This window comes from Dasypus novemcinctus, chromosome 12, assembly GCF_030445035.2.
Source record: "Dasypus novemcinctus isolate mDasNov1 chromosome 12, mDasNov1.1.hap2, whole genome shotgun sequence".
Taxonomy (NCBI): Eukaryota; Metazoa; Chordata; class Mammalia; order Cingulata; family Dasypodidae; genus Dasypus; species Dasypus novemcinctus.
The window spans coordinates 95,930,042-95,953,519 of NC_080684.1; the positions used below are offsets into that span (position 1 = coordinate 95,930,042).

The 23,478-nt window shown below is 38.6% G+C and overlaps 1 protein-coding gene across 43 annotated transcripts in view; it reads right to left on the reverse strand.

The window, feature by feature from the left end:
* Window positions 1–23,478, reverse strand: part of RBFOX2 (RNA binding fox-1 homolog 2) — a 295,584-nt gene that overhangs the window by 214,150 nt on the left and 57,956 nt on the right. For 3 of the 43 annotated variants that reach the window (XM_058308721.1, XM_058308722.1, XM_058308715.1), the window contains exon 1: window positions 6,225–6,344. The exons of 28 other annotated variants lie outside the window; for them this stretch is intronic. In XM_058308721.1, coding sequence (XP_058164704.1) covers window positions 6,225–6,266 — 42 coding nt within the window. In that variant the 5' untranslated portion in view covers window positions 6,267–6,344. Of the gene's footprint in view, window positions 1–6,123; window positions 6,570–23,478 lie in introns of those variants that run through there. 12 more of the 43 variants (XM_058308737.1, XM_058308724.1, XM_058308719.1 and 9 more) reach the window with 9 other exon arrangements.

Here is a 23,478-nt window from a genome sequence, read left to right on the forward strand (position 1 = left end):
ATTGGTCTATCTTACACTTTGAACGGATTTTTTTTGCCTTTTCATGACTTCGTAATACTATTCATTGTTCATGAGTAAAATACTGGTTCATTAAGGTATGCAGGCCTTCCAAATGTTGGCACATTTCATTATATAGTATCAAAAACCCAATTCATTGATACTGTCATAAATCTCATCAGGAAAGTCTTTTTTACGTATTGGTCCTGTCAAGCTCATAATCCAAGATACAAGTTTTCCAAAATTCTAATTTTTGCTTGAAAGTTCAAATTTTATCATTGGCAAGAAACACTGTCATTGTATTCCTTGATATGACAAGCTCACTTCATTCATTTTAAAGAAAAAGTCTGCCAAATACCCAAGTCTGAATAACCATAATTTGTCTGTCAATTGTAATTTCAAGTAAAAATGATGTTCCATGAAAAAAAGAGACTAGTTTAGCTGGCAACTCAAATAATCACACAAGTGCTTTTCCTTGAGATAACTGTCATATTCAATATGCTAAATAAGTGCTTTATATGTACTACCCATTTTGTCACACAGAAAATTCTAAAAGTACATAAAGGCTAAAGAGTTAATAAAAGTAATAATTTTTACTGTGTCATCAAGGACATTCTTAAGTGACACTGACTTTTTTTGGTCTTAACTGCATATGTTTGGCAGTGAAGAATATAGTGACTAGTGGTACAGTTGGTATCACCTACTTGATTCATGCTGGGTACAATCAGTTTTACCCATCATTGCTTTTGCAACATCAGCACAAATGTCAACAAAGTGAAAAGGGCAAATAACATCTTAGTGTAAAATAGTTTTGTCTTTCCAGACTTCCTACTGGGGTCTCAGGGATGCCTAGGGATCTATGGACCATATTTCGTAAATCACGTATTTGACTACAACAGAATTTTTTAAAAGAAAGAAAGAATCTAGTACCTCACATTTAGTAAACCACATATTACACATCTTTATTAATCCCTCAATAATACTACTTATATCAAAGCTTCTCAATTAAAAAAAAAAGTTTAATTCTAGTTCCTCACTAATATGTAATGGGCCTAAAGAAGTTTGTTTATGATATAATAAGCCCAAAAATACTTCCTAGTTTGGCAATGTCACAAATAATGCCACGGATTGTGAGTCACTGGGGGAGAAGGGGAATACAGTCTTGAGTTACACTGACCTGAGATATGTCTCTGGCACTAACTAGCTTCATGAGCATGGAAAGTTACTTCATCTGTAGGCTTCAAATTCTTCACATTTTACATGAGAACACCACCTACTTCATAGGGTTGCTGGAAAGATTAAGTGAGATGATACATGCAAAGTGACTTGTACAGTGCCTGTTCTTTAACTGGGTAACACTGCTATAGAACAATGAAGATAATAAGAAACAGTGCCTTATTTATATATAACACTTCACCACATACAAAACTTAAGCAAGTTTTACAATTACAGGATCACATTTATATGATCACAGAGATGAACTAATTTCAATCCAATTTCCTTAATTGCACACTCTTCACCTTGACCTTGTACTCACACGCAGACTGACATTACAAATAAGAAAACTAAAGTAGCACAATGTTTTAAATGTCTTTCCCATGGTTACAGAGCTAGTAATGGGCAGAACTTGGTATGAGATATTCTCTCATTTACAGTAATCCTTTCAATAGATAACAATATTCCTTTTGCTAGATAAGGAAGACAGTTTTAGGTTCTCTGAGGTTAAGTGTCATGTCCAAGGTCTCACAAGCAGTAAATAACAAAAAGGGCATGGAACCCAAGTCTTCTAATTTCAAGATTAAAGTTCTTACAACTATAACTTATAAATCTATCAAAGAATATGAAATTCACTTTGTGCAGTTATTGACAATTATCTGCATCTTGCTCTGAATGGAATAACAGACATGATTATATGAATACTTATTTATGACTAAATATGCCAGTTTTTAACCATCAACCAATTAATTGTGAGATTCAATTCAAACTGGTGTTTCACTGAACTAAAGACTTCACAAGCTTTGGCACTTAAAAGAAGATACCTCATAAATAGCCTCAGGGAATAAAGGAAATACATCCCAAAAGGATAATTCTGCAATGCTCAAAAAAATCCCTTTGAGATAGGCTAGCATAATAGATAGCATAGACATAATTTAAATTAACAATTCCACCATAGCCAAAAAGATATAGACAAAATAATAAATTTGATTGTAAAGTGGAGTATATTAGCTACTCAATTTAGCTTTAAAATAGTCTCTTCATTCACACAATTATTCAACTATCAATATCCAGCTCTATTGCTTATTAACAGAGTGACTTTGGGCAAGTTATTCAACATTTCTGGGTCTAAAGTTTCTTTCTTTTTTTTTTTTTAAGCAGGTATTCTGTTTTATTTTAATACATTTTTTATTTATTTTTAAAAGATACATAGATCTTTTACAAAATGTTACATTAAAAAATATAGGTAAAGAGAAAAAGAAAGAAAAAAAACCAGGAGGTTCCATATGCCCCAGTCACCACACCCCTCACTTTTTCCATATCAACAACTTCTTTCATTAGTGTGGTACATTCATTGCATTTGATGACTACATTTTGAAGCACAACTACATAGCATGGATTATAGTTCACATTGTAGTTCACACTCTCTCCCAGTCCATTCTGGATATATAATGTCCTGCATCTGTCCCTGCAATATCATTCAGGACAACTCCAAGTCCCGAAAATGCCCCCATATGACACCTCCTTTTCCCTCTCCCTGCCTTCAACAACACCCATGGCCATTGTCTCTATATCAATGACTCAACTTTCTGATCTATAAAATATGTAATTATACCTATCTTGCAGGAATGGCATAACGTATACAAAGCACCTAGGATTTTACTAGTGGAAAGTTATAATTATTATTATATGCTTAGAGTTCACAATCTTGCCTTATCCCTCAGTTCTCTAAGATTTGTATGAGTGAGTAAAAAGGGAACTTTATATTTCCTACTTCTGCTGTTGATTCCAATGTCCTACAGGCTACAATAGCCAACCGTCTGACCCAAAACTCTGCCATCTACTTCTGATGTCCCAAAAGCAAGTCCCTAAACTTCATCTCATGGTATTAATTCCTTAGTCAGTAGAAAGATAATGTTCATTATTTATAATTCAATGATATTCTATTAATTAACATGTTAATTTTTGCTTGGAACTAGTCTGAAAGACTTCAGATGAAATCATCTGAGGGTTTTATGGTTCAGTGATTTTTTTTAAAAATACCAATTTTTTTAAAATGCCTTTTTTTTTTTTAACATATGGTTAACTATTAAGAATTGATAAAAGAGCTACCTCGATCGGCTTCATCATATCATGATGCCTCTACCAACTCAACCATCCAGTTCCTATATTCTTCCTCATCCACAGTTTTGGATAATAGCATCCATTAAGCAAAGGGCCTTTGTAGAAAAAGAAAGAAGACAGAGAAATAGGAAGTGGAATTTCCTTTAAGTACAATCACTTGTTCAAGATACCTGGGAGAAAGGCAAGAGATAAGGAACACACACAGAAAAGATGGTATTGTGACTCAATTGATGGCCCTCAGGGGACATCTACACTCTACAGATTATCAATGAAAAGGTTGAGGGGGAGGCAAAAGGAGAAAGTACTAACATTTGCAGGCACTAGAATGTGCTATATACTTTATATAGATTATTTCATATATATGTATATACACATATAATTATTTCTATTATCAGATGAGGAAAATGAGATTCAGAGAGGTTAAATCGCCAGGCCAAGGTCAAACAGCTAGTAAGTAATATAGCCAGAGCCACAATTACATAGTGGTTTAATCCAGAGAAGCATTTATCCCTAAGCCAAGGAACAGGGAAGGTGAGTGCATGTTCATATATACAATGACTTAGCCAGATTATTTCTCTTCCACCAATGGGAATAATTGAGAGACAGTTTCTCTTTAACCCAGAATGACAGTTCATTTACTCCCATTGGTAAAGAAAAGCAGTATTTCTCAAACTTTTTTTTTTAAGATTTTTTTATTTATTTCTCTCCCCTTCCTCCCCCCCCCCCACCCAGTTGTCTGCTCTCTGTGTCCATCTGCTGTATGTTCTTCTGTGACCGCTTCTATTCTTATCAGCAGCACCGGGAATCTATGTTTCTTTTTGTTGCATCATTATTGCTGTGTCACCTCTCCTTGTGTGTGGCGCCATTCTTGGGCAGGCTGCACTTTCTTTCACTCTGGGCGGCTCTCCTTATGGGGCACACTACTTGCGTGTGGGGCTCCCCCCACCCCTGTGCGGCAGGGCACTCCTTGTGCACATCAGTACTGCGCATGGGCCAGCTACACACGGGTCAAGGAGGCCCGGGGTTTGAACCACGGACCTCCCATGTGGTAGGCGGACGCCCTATCCATTGGGCCAAGTCCACCTCCCTGTTTCTTAAACTTTAATGTGCGTACAGGTCACTGGAGACCTTGTTAAAATGCAGATTCTGATTCAGTGGGTGTGGAGTAATACCTGAGATTTCTGCATTTCTAACAAACTCTCAGGAGATAATGAAGCTTCTGGTCTTTGGGCCATTTGACTGACCATGAGAATCATCTGGAGATCATTTAGAAACTAGAGCTTTTTAAGGCCCTCCTCCTGGGCATTCAATGGATGTCTAGGATGGAGCCTAGGTTGATTCTAATACAGAATGGGGGCCCACTGGTCTAGGCTATCTCCAAAGACTTTCCTACCTCATAATTCTATAATTCAAAGAAATGTATGAGTATAATTATTAATAACAATAACCACAACAAGCATTTATTGAAGAACATACCACATTTGGTGTGACCTTCAAAGTGCTTTAAATATAGCTTACTTAATCCTCACAACCTCACAACCACTCTATAAGGTCGGTGGTACCTATAGCCCTATCATTCCCACCATACAGATGAGGAAACCAACGCACCAAGAGACTCTAGCTTACATGCCCGAGATCAGTTAATAAGTAGCAGTACAGGGGTTCAGACTTGAATCAATCTGATTCCAAAAATCTTGTGCTCTCCGACACCACAATAACACTGGTTTCCACATTACCAAATGGTATTATCACCAATTTTAACAGGCACATGAACAAAGAAATTCAAATGGGCCACCTCAGAAGATTTTGCCCTGGAAAGGTTACGTTCTTACTCTTCTTCAGATGCTACGATCACCCAAAATACTGCCTGTTTAAAATAAACCACCTAGGAGTTCTTGATCTGAAAACGCCTTCAGAACCTAAATCTAAGACTTAAATATCTTTAGCTGTGATAAAAACTCATCATTTGAGCATAGATTTGATTTTTTTACAACCCCAAATCAGGAAAAGCCAATTCAAAGAACCTGGTGTCTGATCAAGCTGGGTTTTTGGGTTTGTTTGTTTTTTTAAATCAATGTTCAGTATTGAAAACATTTTTCTCATCACTCATCCCTGAAGCAAATTCCAAATAAGAGTTCTTTATGTTTTGCACAATGGCTGTATCACAAAAGTCAGTTCCATAGTCTTCCCCAAGGTGACTATTTTTGGAGGGCAATATGCATTTGGATGCACAGATTCTGTCATATTTGTTTTTGTGTTGGTGTTTTGTATTTTTAAATCAGTCTCTTAGTCATATCAGAACAAACACATTTGCCCTTCACAAGCAATACAAACATGCACATTCAGAACGACTATCTTGAAGCATGCAGTCTCCCTATCAGTTAAATTTCTGCTATGAAAACAACTGCTTTGATTTGCTTTTCAGATCTTCTTTTGTAAAAAGATTTTTATTTATACACACCCACCCATACAAAAATAAATACCATAATCCAGCATTAATGAAGCATTTAACTGCATGCAGCACCATAAAAGGTATTGTACAAAGGCAACTATATATCAAAAATAGGCTCACAAATACCCTCACATGCAGGGGATAAAGACACATACAAATACTACAGGGATAAAACTATAAAAGAGATGCTAGAGCTCTATCCAGATGAGCTCCTCTGTTTAATGAATATGCCCTTTATAAACAAAGAAAATATTCTGCAAAATCAGAATGATTTACAGATTTTTAAAAAATCAGGCATTAATGCAGAACAGCACAATTCCACACAACCAACCAACCTCTCTGCTTGAACTTGACTTCCCATACCTCACTGAAGCCACAATTCCCCTGCACAAACTCCCACTCCACCACCCCCACACACACCAAACTCCCCACCAACCTCACAGGGGTTCCTGGGCTGGTCCATGGAATCTGATGACATCACTCTCTCTTCCTTCCTGGAATTCTAAACCCTGCTGCTCTCCCCTTGCACACAGCTACCATCTCCATGGCAACCTCATCTCCTCCTGCTTCCCTATTGGCTTCATGGAGCAGGATATACAAGAAGGTTTTCCGTTCTCCCCCCACTACCCGCCCTCAAAAATGATGCTTTCAACAGGAACCTGAGCTAAATTTAGCTATTTTGGATTCAGAGTCCTATGACTAAGAAAACAGAGAAATGTCCTCCTTCCTACATTCCACCCTCCTCCCAACCCCACCCCAAAGAGGTTGCTTCATCTCCTCTATGGCCCCCAGCCCAAAAGGAAGTAGTGATATCTGCTGAGCATTAAAAACAGTGGAAAGCTCCACATATAAGGCTGGCACACAAAAAATTCTAACACCAACCTCCTCACAACCAGAGAGAGAAAAAAGAAAGAACAAAAATAAAAGTATGCACTGGTCGAAAAAGCGATTGGGACATTTCATGTGCTGAACATCAATCTTCTGCTGATTTTTTCCATCGAAGCCAAGGATGGGGAACCTCTAAAGGCAGAATAGTCTGTAACCTCTTGGAAGACCTTAATCTCTTTGCTATTTGCTTGAAATCATTTCCTCCATCATCGGAAGAAAAAAAAAAATGGAACAGGAAGTGAGCTAGAAGACTGTATACTTCAGTGACGAAACACAGTAAGACAGGACCCACAAATCCTGGGTCCAATTTCCCATCTCAGGGACTGACCTACTATGTAAAATGGAGCAAGTTCTCGCATACTTCATTTAAAAAGCAGCTCCCACTCAGGGATGTTATAAGAATTACTGACAAAATTAATGTAAAGTAGTTTAAGTCCCTGAGCCAAAGGAACTAGAGCAAGGGTTCTTAACCGGGGGTCTGTGAGCTTGAATTGAAATTTTAAAAATTTTTAAAAATTCTTGTGGGGACATCTTGGTGCGGGTGTGATGTATTTATTAAATAATAACACAGTACAGGGTGGACTTAGTGAGGGGTCCATGGTTTTCACCTGACTGGCAGAGGGATCCATGGAACAAAAAGGGTTAAGAACCCCTGGAACAGAGTAAGTTGACACCATTACTAGTGAAATTCCTACATAAATTAATAGAAATTAATTACTCCCAAAGAACATAAACTTCTGGAAAAGTATTCTTTCTTAATCCTAGATATACCACAAAACTTGCATAATATCTTGAACCATAAGCCACTAACAAAAATGTTCATACTTCTGGTAAAATCCAGCTACATATACCACATATACCAGCTAACTTGTGACTAATACTAAATTTTGGGCCTGGCCCTATTTTTTCTTTGCTTAATCAAAATTCTAATTTTGAAATTACTACTAACTCCTCCCTAAATAATGACTGAACACGGACCAGGGCTTCATTTTCCAGCTCAGCTGCCCACTTCCCATTCTAGGTAAGAAATTCCTTCTCAGAGCCACATTTGATAGCTAAACACTAATCAACCCAGTAGCTGTATCTGATACGACTCTGAAGGACAAGGCATCAATTGTAATCATGTAGGAAAGGCTCCAAGCAGGTCAGAGCCCTATAATATGGAAAGGAATGGATTAAAATAAGACACATAAAGGAAAATTGTATTTTCAACTGGCAGGACAGAGACTAAGCTCCAGAGCATCAATTCTACAGGAAAAAAAAAAAAAAAAAGACACAAAAGGAAAATTATTTAGATTAATAAGAAAATAGCCATCTGCCCCAAACAGAATTTAAACAATTTGGAACATGTGGCAAAGTTAAACTGCCCCACTAATTAATAAACAGGCATACAGAATAAGCTTTACAACTGTTGTGGAAAACAACAAAGGATGTAAAAGACAGTACATGCTAATGAGGAACTGAAATGCACATTCTGGGGGGGGGGTGCTCAGTACGAATAAAGCCCATCTCTGAGATACTCTTTCTTATCTCTCTCCTCCTGTGCCACATTTAATAAACCATTCCTTGTATGAACCCTTTCCTGCACACACCACTGATCAGATGGTACCATAGGCTAACTATGATGAGAACTATTTTAAAGGACTTTCTTACCTCTTAAAAATAAACAAATGGTCAGTCACCTTATTCTACAACGAGAAAACTGAGACACAGTTTCCAAGGTTGCCCATCAAATCAATACTGAGCTTGATTTATGTTATCATGAAATCTGCCAAAAATGATCCAGATTAAGCAGACTGCCCCAAATAAAAGTCAACTCTTTTATTCAAACATGCATTATGTGCATTTATTGTGTGCTGGGTGTTTTATATGCATTGTCACTAATTCTCAAAAGCAAAAACTTGCAAGCTGTATATATTCTCATCTCCACTTTGCAAAGAGAAAAAGTGTTCCAGAGAGGTCAAACTGACCAGGGTTGTACAACTCATTAGTGAATTTATAATTTAAAAAAAAGTAAGAAAGCCAGGATCCTAAGCCAGATCTGTTTAAACTCCAAAGCCTGTGCTTTTTTCTGCTTGGCCTCCCACTTATGGACAGCTGGGGCTACAAAGAAGTATCCAGAAATCATTTTGTATCTGTGTTTTTTTACATCTCCAAATAAAATATAGGCTGTTTGACATCAAGGTCAAAGTCAGACATTTGATGCATTATTAACAGTATTAAATAATAAACTGGTACTCAGTACTTAATAATTTATTTTTCAAATCTTACTCTAGACTTCTGGACAGACGGCAATGATTCTACTCAGATCTTTTTTAAATTAAAATCAGCTTGAGAAATTACATGTTGAAGTGAATGACGAACTTCAGATAAATATATTTTAGAATTTGATTTTATAATATTTGAGATTTTTTAAAATTTATCATTGTCATAATGCCTACACTGGCCCAGTCATAATGTTATAATGCCTACACAGTCCCATTAGCTGATTTTAATGCTAATGTAGCCAGGATCTATATGTTAGATTTATGATTTCTAAATTCTGCATATAGAATCAGAGCATTTCAAAGTATTTCTCCAGGGGTTCCACTAAAATTAAATCCGCTGATTAGAGGACCATGCTAAACAGGCCAAGGTCATATGTCTGATACTCATGTGAACCAGTTAGCACATCATTCTTTTCTATAGCTGCAATATGTACCTTCAATTGTAAATACACACCCTTGGTTACACTGAGAAATTAATGCAAAAGCATCACCCTTCCTGAAATAGAAAACATATATACTAATGTCAAATATTATGATTTGCCTTTATTCTTTAGAAAATAGCTACCGGTGGCAGACTTGGCCCAGTGGTTAGGGCGTCCGTCTACCACATGGGAGGTCCACGGTTCAAACCCTGGGCCTCCTTGACCCGTGTGGAGCTGGCCCACGTGCAGTACTGATGCCTGCAAAGGAGTGCCGTGCCACGCAGGGGTGTCTCCCATGTAGGGGAGCCCCACGCGCAAGGAGTGCACCCCATAAGGAGAGTTGCCCAGCGCAAAAGAAAGAGCAGCCTGCCCGGGGATGGCACCACACACATGGAGAGCTGACATACAAGATGACACAACAAAAAGAAACACAGATTCCTGTGCCGCTGACACCAAGAGAAGCAGACAAAGACGACAACGCAGCAAATAAACACAGAGAACAGACAACCGGGGTGGGGGGAGATAAATAAATAAATAAATCTTTTAAAAAAAGAAAATAGCTACCATCTTGTAAAAAATATATCCAATCATTCATTCATTCTTTCAATATTTACTGAATACCTACCACATGCCAGTTAATCTCAAAAGGCTAACACTGGAGGACAAATAAACACAGCTATGTGATAATATGATATAGGTGTATATAGATATGGTGAGAGCACCCAAGAGGGAATGACTAGCTCTGGGAAGGTGTCATGGAGGATGAGCAAGAGTACACTAGGTAAATGAGGCATGTAACAGTATTCCAGGGAGACAGAGCAAAGACTTATGAAGGTATGGTCATAGCATATAACAAACTTGAACTTTCAAGTATTTTATTGAGAATTGGGAGTTATGACCAGTTGAGAAGAAGCAAGACAAGGTCTTTTAGATTTCCTACTTCACCAAGATTAGATTTTCCTGAAATACCTTACTACTTTGAGTTAGATTTTCATGGGTTGGGGGGTGGGGAGGTTAAATGTCATCTTTGTTTCTACTCTTTTAAAGTCTCCATAGGAATAAAGGCCAAAATGAGGTACACCCTTCTGAAAATGAAGTCCGTAGTGGCTAAGTACCTTTAATAAAGAGACTAGATTTCATTTCTTCTGTCTTTAGAGCAGAATATAAATTTGCTGCCCTGTGAGGCAGAAGGAAAGTTCCATTATTTTTCTCAGAGAGTTGGTTAAAAAAGTTACCAGTGGAGTTTATTCATCAATCTTCCTTTCCTGTGGCTGTTTGAAGCTCTTAGTGTGTTGAATATTTAATAAGTAAATTTAGATTAACAAAAGCACCTTCAGTCCTACATAGCACCCCTAACACATAAATCCATAATTATATGTGCACACCCATATCCTGCCAGCTTTGACAGGCAAAGGATTAGCACATAAAAAGGGAAAAGGCTATCAGTTATAACAATCATAGGATAAAAGCACGATCTTTTTTTTTTTTTAAAGGAGGTACTGGGAGTTGAACCCGGGACCTTGTACATGTGAAGGGCACACTCAACTACTGAGCTACACCCGCTCCACAAAAGTAGAATCTAAGTAAACTTTTTAAATTTGAAGTGATTATATATATATGGAAATGGGCAAAAAGCTTAAGTGCATAAACACAATGAATTTTCACAAAGTGAACACACCCATGTAACCAGCACCTAGGGCAAAAAACAGACCAATAACAGGACCCTAAAAATCCATCTCATGCCTTTATAGAGTCATGCCCACCACCCACAACAATGACTTTTAACTCCATAGATTCGTTTTGCCTGATTTAACCTTTATATAACTAGAATCATGTATTATATACTCTCTTGTACAGACTTCTTTCACACATTCTATCTGTAAAACTGACAATGGGTAAGCACAGCAATAGTTCATTCACTATCATCACTGTAAAATATTCCATTTTATAAATACATCATAATTTTTGAAAAAATTTCAATAATATTTAAAAGCTGTATTATTTCCAGCTTGGAGCTAAAACAAAAAATGCTGCTATGTACATTCTTGTCCATATCTTTTGGTGCACATATATAAGGTATAAACATGTATACATACCTAAGAGTGGAAGTGCTTACTATAAGGTACACTTACGTTCAGCCTTGGTAGATAATATCTTTTTCCCAAGTTGTGCCAATTTACATTCCCACTAGCACCATGTAAAGGTTCCAGATGCTGAACATCCTCATTAATACTTGGTACTGTCCACCTTTTTCATTTTAGACATCTGGAGGTAGTGTGGTAGTATGTATATCTCACTGTGGTTTTTATTTGGTTTTCACTGATGATTAAAATGTTGACCACTTTGGGGCCATCTGCACATTACCTTTTGTGAAGTGCATGTTCAAGTTTTTGTCCATTTTTCTACTGGATTACTCAAAAGATTGATTTATAGCAGGGGTTCTTAAACTTTTTTGCTCTGCAGACCCCTTTGCCAGTCAGGTGAAAACCACAGACCCCTTACTAAGACTACACTATACTGCGTATTATTTAATAAATATATCACACCTACAGCAACACATCCCTACAAGAATGTTTTTTTATTTCAGTTCAAGTTCAAGGACACCTTGGTAAGAATCCCTGATTTGAAAGAATTCTTTTATATATTGATGTGTATATAAAACACACAAGTGAGGTTTTCTTCCACCAAATAGATTAATCAATTCAAACGATCTGTGAGTTAAGCAAAATTGCAGTTAATTAAACTCAAGAAACTTTTATCAAGTACCTCTTTTGTGCCCAGGACTGTGTTAAGTGCTACGAGATGAATGTGAAGTGAATAATGTTATAGCTGACAACATGACACTCAAATATTAGTTGCAGCTAGTGTTTAAATGAAACTCACTGAAGATTTTGACAACAAAACCCAAAAGGAATAAATAATCCTTGAGGCAGTTAGATATTATTGATGAATTCCAAAAAGAAATACTGATCATGTTTGTAAACTGATCTGTTCCTCTGGGCTAGTGATACCCTTAGATAGTACTGAATTCAGAGGTTTCACTTTTACTTGATTAAATTATGACTAGGGCTTTGATTGGGCCACGTCAGTAGGACGTAGGGGCAGGGACTCAGAGAGAAAACAAGGCAGAGGCAACAGCGTTTTGATCCTGGAGCCCAGGAAGTAAGCACACAGAGAAACAGATATGTGAGGAAAGAAAAACAGCTCCATTAGACATGGCAGAGGCCCTGGGGAAGTGAGTAGCCGTACAATTTACAGCTGGCCCTGGGGAGGGAGCAGGGTAGCTGAGACCAAAGACAAAAGAGCTGCAGGAGACGTATCCCAGCCTTCAGCTGAGATTGGAGGAAGCTGGGACCAAAGAGCCTTGGGAGGAGGAGAAAGACTGGACCCTCAGAGACATCACCCACCATCTTGCATCAACATGTGGCAACAGATTCTGGGTGAGAAAGTACCTCTTATAGTACCTTGAGTTGGACTCTTTAGGGCCTTGTGACTGTAAGCTTCCACCCCAAATAAATACCCTTAATAAAAGCCAACAAATTTCTGGTATTTTGCATCAGCACACCTTTGGCTAATTCAACACTCTACCATCCTCTACTCTCCAGGCAAATTTCTACTTCAATAGGCAGGGCAGGACAAAGGTGTTACTTTATTACTACCTCTACTTCAACACACATCTAAAACAGTATACCCAAAAGTTCTAATGAGGCAATAGCTACAAATCCAGTATTTCCTGGCCCAATTACCTAAAAGAAATCGCTAAATTCAGAAATTATGTGATTTTTCCCAGAATTAAAAAAAAATCACATTTTAACAAGAGACAGGAAGGGAAAATATATATGTACACACATATGTGGCTCACATACTCACACATCCCTACATTTTTTTCCTAAATGTTTTCCAATTTTCTTGCCCAAAATTATGTATCCCTTTCTTTCTGGTCATGGGGAGAAAGGGTGCTTAACAAAAAGAATACCGAAGTTTAAGAAAGACCCCCACTGAGTTATGGGTTAGGGATCATTTTTTATATATATTTATATATTTATATTTATATATATATATAAAATATATATATATATTCCCTGTATAAAAGATAAATTTGGGGAAAATTCTAGGATGAAAAGTTGGAAGGAACTAAAGGAAAAGAATAGTCATTAAAACAATTTAGATGAACAGGGAATTTTTAAAGCAAACAAGAGTCATGGAGTTTTCTTTGTTCTTCTGTTTTTTAACAAGCCTCAAAATAGAACTGTGCTCCTCTTCTAAAGCATGCAGAACAGAAGGCAAAAGAACAAGTCTGCTAATTTTAGAGGTCAAGGTGGACCAGATGCTTCATAGTCCAGATTTCCAGGCCTTAAGCACATTTTCTGAAATAAAGCAAAACTCCCTCTCAGAAGAGCTTAAGGGATATCCTCAAGCTAAAGTAGTAAACAAAAAGAAAAATAAAAGATTACAGAATTAAACTCTTTTACCAGGTAAATTTTCAAAGTCAGTACTCTGACCTAAAATAAGAAGATAAACAAAAAAGTTTAACAAGGGCCTTCAACAGGAATCATAATTTCCCATGGTTGTCATTCGGTCAAGAAATTTTTATGATACATATACATCTACTATGTACATAGTATGAATAGCACAGTCCCTGCCCTCAAAAAAACTCTGTCAAATAGGGGGGAAAGACATTACAACAAGCAAAGAAACAAGTATTTAGTTACAAATCACAATAAATGGTTAAAAAAAAATCGGAGTAAACCTCTTCAGGTTAAAGAAGGCCTTCCTAGGTAGATGACATTTAAACTAATAAGGACAAAACAATGAAAGGAGTCTGCAGATTGATTCCCCATTTAAGATATCTGGTCGATTCACCCCTTTCAATTCTGGCTATCTTCTTCCAAGATCTACTATCATCTTCTCCCGCAATCTAACCCTACATTCTGAATGTTGTCTCAACTCAAGCAAATCCACATTTTATGGTTTGGCCAGAGATAGGAGCCACAGCTGGGTGCCTCTTGTGGTTCCACACCTGTAGTGTTGAACAAGTAGGCACAACAAAGACAGCAGAGCTGTAAGACCAAGTAGAGAGGTTTCAAGGGCCCCCTCACACGTTCTCCATCCATCCTAGAGGATGAGGAGAGGTGTGTCTGCCTCTAGATCAGAACCTCTGCCTTCCTGCCTTTCAAAAGCAGCTTTCACACAACTGCATGTGAATCTCCAAGTATCTCAAGATTTTCCATTAAAAAGGCAGCTTTTAGAGCTTGAAGCCTATATATACCAACAGTGACTAAGTGGTTCACCTTCTTCTGATACTTCTCTCCAGTATAAGATTTTTATTTATCAGAAACATGAAATTAGCATGCCTAAAATAGGAAGAGAATAAAAGTAAAACTAACTTAAAAATGACTTTTAAGATTTTTTTTCAGATACAGGCCATTATATATTTTGCCACAACCTACAAAATTGTGAGAGACAGACAGCAAACTACAGTCCATGATTAGTAGCAATGCTTCTGTATGTGCTCATCAATTGTAGCAAATGTACCACAATAATGAAGGATGTTGTTAATGTGGGAAAGTGTGGGAGGGGAAGGAGGCGGGGTGTATGGGAATCCCCTACATTTTTTATGTAACGTTTATGAAATCTAAAGCTTCTTTAAAAATAATAAAATGTAAGAAAAAAATAAAAATTATTCTTTCAAAACATTACATCCTCATTAGAAAAAGAGTTTCTTTCTGAGAAGGACTTAGGACTTACATATAATTCAGAATATGGGGAACATTTATCACCTTTGGACCCAGAATATCATGAATTGAACCTGTCTGACACTTATTAGCCATATGAGCTAGGCAAGCACAGTTTCCTCATCTGCAAATGGAAATGAAGTCACCCATCCTAGAATCACTGGTGAATTAAATGAAATAATGGTCAATTAAAAAAAAAAACTTTAGCTTCTCCACATCCACGTCTATTCAAAGGCAGATTTTAAAAAATAAAGATGAGAAAGAAGATCCTGTTGGTAAATTGAAAACATTATTACAACTGGCTGACAGTTATAAGTATCAGATAATTCTCTATCACTTTCAATGCTATCTTGCTAAGACTCACTCCATAAGGGTGAACATGTGACCTATCTTAAAAAATCCCAATTTCAAATACTCTGAGCCATTTTCCCCACTAACATCGTAAACCCCCAGAAATTCAAATATTTCCACTTACAAACTATATCTCCCAAACAACCTCGCTGCTTAGAAACAACACAATTTTTTTTTCTCATGCAATATATTCCAAATTTGGTTCAAGAAAAATGATTGTCATTCCTACAAGAGGAAAAAAGGAACACTGAAACTATGGGCAGGTCAGGAAACAAAGCAACGTTTCTGAGTGCTTTATGCTTACACAGTATTTCACATAACCTATACTAATAAACACGCATTTATGCAACAGCATCAATACAATAGTCAATTGAATCAGAATGAAATTGCAAACATCCAAATGAACCCCTGGGATGGCAGTTTCTGCAGTCATCAGCTGGACGTAGTCAATTAATAAACACACCCTCAGTCTAACAGGTATCTAAACCAAAATTCAAAAATCAAGGTTTAGACATAAAATATATCCCTGAGTGGAGTCTACAGGGCCCTTTCTATCTCTGTTAGATTTAAAGTCACTGTTAAATTTGCCCTTTTGCTTTACAATGTAAACAAACCATCCACACACAATATTCTCAACCATTTGGAAAGGCTGTCCAGGATTAAAAATTTAAAAATTTAAAAATAAAGTGAAGGAAAGGCCTGGTTTTCCAAGTCTGCTTCACATTCTCCTGTTCCCAATCAATACCCACTTTCAGCAAACGCTTCCCAGGTTCAGGAAAAAAAAGAAGAGAAAAAAATGTCCTTATATTCAGCATCTGTCTTTAATTTAACCACCCCTTCTTTCTTCTCTTTGCTCCCTACCCCACATGGAACAAAAAACGTTGTTTTTTTTTTTTTTCCTGAAAACACAGAGAGAAGAGATGAGAGCGGTAAGGAGACTAAAAGGGAGAAGTAAACTGGGCAGGGGGAAAAGGCAGTTTCACAGAACCAGACATACGGAAAGCACTAGATGGTTGTTGAACTCCAGCAGTCAAGGCTGTTTCTGATTAGGTGAGTACAATTGCAGAACTGCACAGGAAGTGCTCAGGGGGCCTCTTGGTCAGCCCCATCCCAAACACTGAAAACCTTTGTACTGTAGCAGGCGCATCTGGAATCAGTTAGGACCAGGCTACTAGCAGGCTTTTCCTTTAAGAAAAAAAGTACATATACATTCTCTAAAACCACTAAACTAAGCTGAGTCTTGCTGCCTGCCAACCTTCCTCTCTCTTCCCTGCCCCTCCCCACCAAATTACCCTTCAGAGCACATTTTTCCCTCTCCCCATCTAGGGTCACCACAAACAAGAGTCATATAAAACACAGTAATTCAGAGAGCTAGTATCCTCCCCAGGCACAGGAACCCCCCAGTAAATTACAGCATTCATGCAACCAAAATCCCTTTTTTCACAATCTGGGGTTTTGTGTTTTTTTTTTTAAGATTTATTTATTTATTTCTCTCCCCGTCTACCCCCCCCCCCCCGCCCCGTCCCCGCCCCAGTTGTCTGTTCTCTGTGTCTATTTGCTGCGTCATCTTCTTTGTCCGCTTCTATTGTTGTCAGCGGCACAGAAATCTGTGTTTCTTTTTGTTGCGTCATCTTGTTGTGTCAGCTCTCCGTGCGTGCGTGCAGCACCATTCCTGGGCAGGCTGCACTTTCTTTCGCGCTGGGCGGCTCTCCTTACAGGTGCACTCCTTGCGCCTGGGGCTCCCCTACGCGGGGGACACCCCTGCATGGCATGGCACTCCTTGTGCGCATCAGCACTGCGCATGGCCAGCTCCACACAGGTCAAGGAGGTCTGGGGTTCGAACCATGGACCTCCCATGTGGTAGAGGGACGCCCTATCCATTGGGCCAAGTCTGCTTCCTCCTCATGTTTCTTAAAGACACAACCAAGGTAAAATGTTTAGGGAGAAGTACCAGGCTAGCCAACTGGACCCAGAAACTTGATCAGAGAAGTACAGCAAAATATCTGGAGAATTAAGATCACAAACAAGCCACTGAACTATGACTCTGCCCTTTGTGCTCAGTTTTGAATCCTCTTATTTAACTGATATCAAAAATATTTATTGAATCTACCATGAAAGCCAGATTCCCTAAGGATACTAAGAAGCATAAGAAGCTGCCCTATCCGCAGGGAGCTGATAATCTACAGGAGAGACACAGACACCTTCGAACTATTTTAATAAAGACTTGATAATGAGATAATTATAAAGTGTTACAGGAGTACCGTGACTGCTGCTTCTACATGAGCTGCCTTCCCTGAGGTCCAACATCATCTTAAGAGTTCTTCTCTTTATCCTCTTCCTTCTGTTCAGCTGCTAAAAGGGTTCTAAAAAATCTGAAAATTACGTTTCACCACAAAATTGAAAGGTTGGCATTATAAACTGCCTAAATTTATCATGGGGTTCAATAACTCTTAAATACGTAGTTTATATCCATTGAGAATGGGTAGCCTACATAAACCATCCACCAGCCATAGCTGTCACCAGCACAAAAGCACTGTAAATTGTCTCTACAGAAGCACCTAGTCACAGCAGTGGCACCTACAGGCTTGGTTCTAGAAATTAAGAACCAGTCGAGCAAGTAAAAGGATTGAGATTAGCACTGTCATTTGTTGGCAGCTTGCCCTCAATCACAACTAGAATGGCAGGAATTACTGTAAACCATCTTTAAGGTTTTTGGCCAGAGGTAATTCATACTACACAATACATACCCACATTGTGAGTCAGCATGATCAATGTTTTCTCTTACAACTAAAAGTGGTCAAAAAAGATTTAGTTCTTAGAAGGTCTGTTTTGTTTCTCACAGAGAAGAGAAATAGAAAAATAATCCTATACAGACTGAGATTCCTATCATTAACCTCATGTAAGTATAAACTAAGTAACATGACGGTTGAGTGGCCTCCTTTTCCTTGGCTCTACATAGGGTACCCCATTCTGGGTAAACTCCCTAAAAACATATTCTCTTCAGCGAGTTAAACTTCCCCCCTCCCTAAAGTAACAAGACTTCAAACACATTAAAAAAAGAACAACAACATATACATGGAGTTCCAGAAACAGCAGGACCACGTTTCCTCTTGGAACATAGAAAGCTCAACTGTAGAAGGTGCATCCAAGGGATCTAGCTCATTCCCTAAACATTAATACATCTCAAATTAGGTAGAGAACTTAGCTGCTCCTTCAGTCCCAAACCAGCTCTGAACAAAACTGGACTAGCCAGGATACTTTGAAGCAAACAGCAGTAGAAGGAGCCAATCAAAACTCCTGTCCCTTCCAAAGAATTGCAACCTTTTCCTTAAAGAGAAAACACTCCAAGGTACAAGTAAGTACCCGCCTGCTTGCGTGGTGGTATGTGTGTTTGGGGAAAAGGTAATTTTATTTCTATAAATTCCTTTTCCCATATTCGTTCTCCTTTATACACCACCAACACCACTGCTGAGTGTAATAAAGGCTAGATTAGGGCTAAATAGAAAGGCAACTACAATCTAAATACTACATTTGATCAAAACAGACAGGATACCTTCCCTCATCTTATGGGAAAGCTGGGATTACCACTGGGTCAGAGTCTGAAGAGAAATTTCTCCCAAAGATTCTTTTTCTAGACCCTGACAGTTTCCAACTTTCTCTGGCCTTCTTCCCTGCAATTCAGAATTCAGTCAGCTAAAGGTAAGAGCTGGAATTATTGCATACGGATGCAAATATCTCACCAATAGAGAAGCAGCAAGGGACATTGCAGTGCTTCTCAAGCTATCCCTGAGGAGCAACCTTTTGGGTTTTATTTCCTAATCTATCATGGGCTGGTACTTTTGTAAAATGCAATAAAGTGAATTACTAGAAAAATGAAATTTAAAAAAACAAAGACATACAAAATATAAGCCCAAACTTTTTATTATCAGATTCAACACATAAAATTGCTGTCAAACTGTGATAGGAGTTTCTAAATGCTTACCATCAACTTCTGCACCTATCTTGTAGTGAATCATAAACAATTAGTGGAGTCACACCAGTCTACAAACCACACTTTGACTAGCATTTGATACGGTGAGAAGAGAACAAGCATTGACACCACAGTCAGTCCTAAGAAGGAATCCCAGCTCAATATTACCTGAGGCGTATCATTTAATTTCTCTGAATCTCAACTTCTGCCTCTATAAAATAAGAATATAATGTCTCCCCATACTTTGCAAATTTATAGAAGGACCAGGAAAATGCACTGGCAAAGAGCCTAGCACAATACCTGATTTAGACTAGAACACAATAAAATAACTAATATTCTAAATTGATTTCTAGAAAATTATTACCAGTTCACTAATTCTGCAGTCACCCAGTTTTGTTTTTATTGTTTCACTAAATACTGAATAGACACAAAATAGTATTTAGAAATTATGTGAAGGATATAGAGAATACCAAAAACATGTCACCCCAGCTTAGAAGTCAGTTTTGCCTCTTCTGCACACCCTCCCTCTCTGATATGTTACTGAGGTCCTTCTTCACAACCAGCACCCTCCCTCCTGCCACAGCTCCCTCATCTGCTCGTTGGTTTGCCTGTTGCTTTTTCGCGCATTGTCTGTCTCGTCTGCTTTTTCTTTAGGAGGCACAGGGAACCAAACCAGGGACCTCCCATGTGGAAGGCAAGCACTCAACTCCTTGAGCCACATCCTTTCCCACAACCATTTTTAAAGCTCTTAATTTAAGTACCAACTCTGTACTTCATGATCATGTAATCTTTAAAAAGTCTTATCTCTTCTACAAGGCTCACTTTCTTGCCTACCAAATGAAGCAGCTGAACAATACAGTTGTTCTAACATTCTTTTCAAGTCCCCATTTGATTATTATAGGTTCAACACTTTCAACACATTCCATGTTGAATACCCCTTAATTTTCTCATGCTCCTTTCCCTTTCTATTTTAGGCAATTTTAGCAGCCATCCTCCCACCAAAGACTCTGATTTACCACTACTAACCGCCCCCCCACCTTTATTTTTCCCTCAGTCCTTCCCTTTTTCAATAAGTACCCTTGAGTTACTGGAGAAAAACAATTCCAATTGATTCTCTATGCCCTCCACCTCCCCCCAAGCCTTCCCTTACAAATATTTCCCTTGGGTATTCACAGCATAGGACTACACAAAGCCCTAAAAAATTCAATCCAACATTTTATATACTGAAGAAGCTATATTTATAACTTAAAAATAATAACAAAATGGGATAACTACTTGCAAATACTTATCTGATAAAGGACTGTTATCCAGAAGATATAAAGAACTCTCAAAATTCAGTAAGATACCAAAACACCTGAGTCTTAAATGGGGGAAAGATTTAAACAGACATATCACCGAAAGAGACAGGATGGCAGATAAGCAAATGAAAAGATGATCAACATCATCTGTCATTAGAGAAATACAAATTAAACCCCTAAGAGCTACTACTACATAACTATTGAAAAGACTTTTTTTTTAAAACCTGACAATATCAGATAGTGACCAGAATGTGGAGAAACTTAAATTCTCTTGTACAATGTTGATTGGAATGCAAAATGATACAGTCATTTTGGGAAACAATTTGGCAGTTTCCTATAAAGTTAAACAGGGAAGCAGATGTGGCTCAGGCAACTGAGCTCCTGCCTACCACACGGGAGGGCCATAGTTCAGTTCCTAGTGCCTCCTAAGGAAGACAGCCAGCTGGCATGACAGGCAGGAGTGCCAAGTTGACGCAACAAGAGACACAAGAAGAAAAACAGAATGAGAGACACAACTAAGCAGGGAGCAGAGGTTCCCTGTGCCTCCTAAAGAAAGCGAACAAGACAACGAGCTGATGCAACAAGATGACACAAGAGACACAAGAAGAAAAAATATAATAAGATAGAACAATGTTGGGAATGGAGGTGAGCTTAAGCAATTAGGCGCCTTCCTCCCACATTGGAGGCCCTGGCTTTAGGTCCCAGTGCCAACTGGAGACACAGTACACAGCAAGTGCAAACAATGAGGGGGTGGGGAGAAATAAATAAAATAAATCTAGGGCGGTGGACTTGGTCCAGTGGTTAGGGCATCAACCTACCACATGGAAGGTCCGCGGTTCAAACCCCCGGCCTCCTTGACCCTTGTGGAGCTGGCCCATGAGCAGTGCTAATGCACGCAAGGAGTGCCCTGCCACGCACGGGTGTCCCCCATGTAAGGGAGCCCCACGCGCAAGGAGTGTGCCCTGTAAGGAGAGCCGCCCAGTGCAAAAGAAAGCGCAGCCTGCCCAAGAATGGTGCCGTACACATGGAGAGCTGACACAACAAGATGACACAACAAAAAGAAACACAGATTCCTGTGCCGCTGACAACAACAGAAGCGGACAAAGAAGAAGACACAGCAAACAGACACAGAGAACAGACAACGGGGGGGGGGGGGGAGAATAAATAAATCTTTAAAAATAAATAAATCTAAAAAAAGTTAAATGTGCATTTACCATATGACCCAGCAGTCCCACCCCTAGGTATTTACCTAAGAGAAATATGAAGGCATATGTCCACACAACAATCTATATACAAATATCTATTGCAGCTTTATTCATAAATGTCAAAGGCCGGAAACAACCCAAATGGACATCAACTAGTGTTGAATGGGTAAATGAATTGTGATACATGCATAGAATAAAAAATTACTCAGCAATAAAAAGGACTGAATTATTAATACATCAAACAACATGGTTGAATCTCAAAAGAATTACATAAAATGAAAGAAGCCAACTCCAAAGCTATATACTATATGATTCCACTTAAAGGATGTTTTAGAAAAGGCTGAACCATAAGAATAGCAATCAGATCCATGACTGCCAGTGGCTGGGGGTGGGATGAAGAAATGAACTACAAAGGGTGATGAGGGAACTTTTTGTGCTAATGGAAGTATTCCATATCTTGGTTGTGGGGGTGTTTACACAACTGTATTAAATCTGTCAAAATTCATAGAAATGTATGCCTTAGGGAAGCTGATTTGGCTCAACTGATAGAGCATCCACCTACCACATGGAAGGTCCAGGGTTCAAACCCCGGGCCTCCTGACCCGTGTGGTGAGCTGGCCCATGCACAGTGCTGCTGCGTGCGAGGAGTGCCATGCCACACAGGGTGTCACCCACGTAGGGGCACCCCACGTGCAAGTAGTGCACCCCATAAGATGAGCCGCCCCACATGAAAAAAGTGCAGCCTGCCCAGGAGTGGTGCTGCACACACGGAGAGCTCACACAGCAAGACGACCCAACAAAAAGAGACACAGATTCCCGGTGCTGCTCATAAGAATGCAAGTGGACACAGAAGAATACACAGCGAATGGACACAGAGAGCAGAAAATGGGGGTGGGGGAAAGGGGAGAGAAATAAATAAATAAATCTTTTTTTTTATTTTAAGAAATGTATGCCTTAAAGGATGTATTTTTTTGCATGTAAATTATGCCCGACAAACAATAAACATATAATAAGCAAACAAAAAATGTAAGCCCCCTTCCACTTCCATCACAGAAGAATTAAGAAGAGCAGTTAAGGAAACAGATAGGGGTGGGAGGCTGAGGAATCATAAGGAGGGACAGTCCAGCAGGCCAAAGACCAAGAGTGGCTAGGGGAAGGGAGAGTTGGGGGTCTGTGAAGAAGTTTGGAGGCCACATAGAAAAATGGGCCAGAGGGCTCACTGGCTGAGGATTCTGGGAAATGGGGTAGAGGTAAGGTGGTAGAGCAGAGGACTCACCCATTGTGATTGGGAAATTGGTTACATTGAGCAAATACCTAAAATGAAACAAGTAAATATACTGAAGACAAGGGGAGCTAAGTTTCTCTCTACTGGACAATACACTAAAAAAAAAAAACAAAAAAAAAAAACACAGAAAAAGAATTCTTAGGTGTTGGACAGAAAATGAAGTTATCAGTATGAACTCGTGGTTTTATAATGTCAAATATATAACATACACACACATATATGTACACATACATAAACATCATACAATATACATACATTTATGCACACAA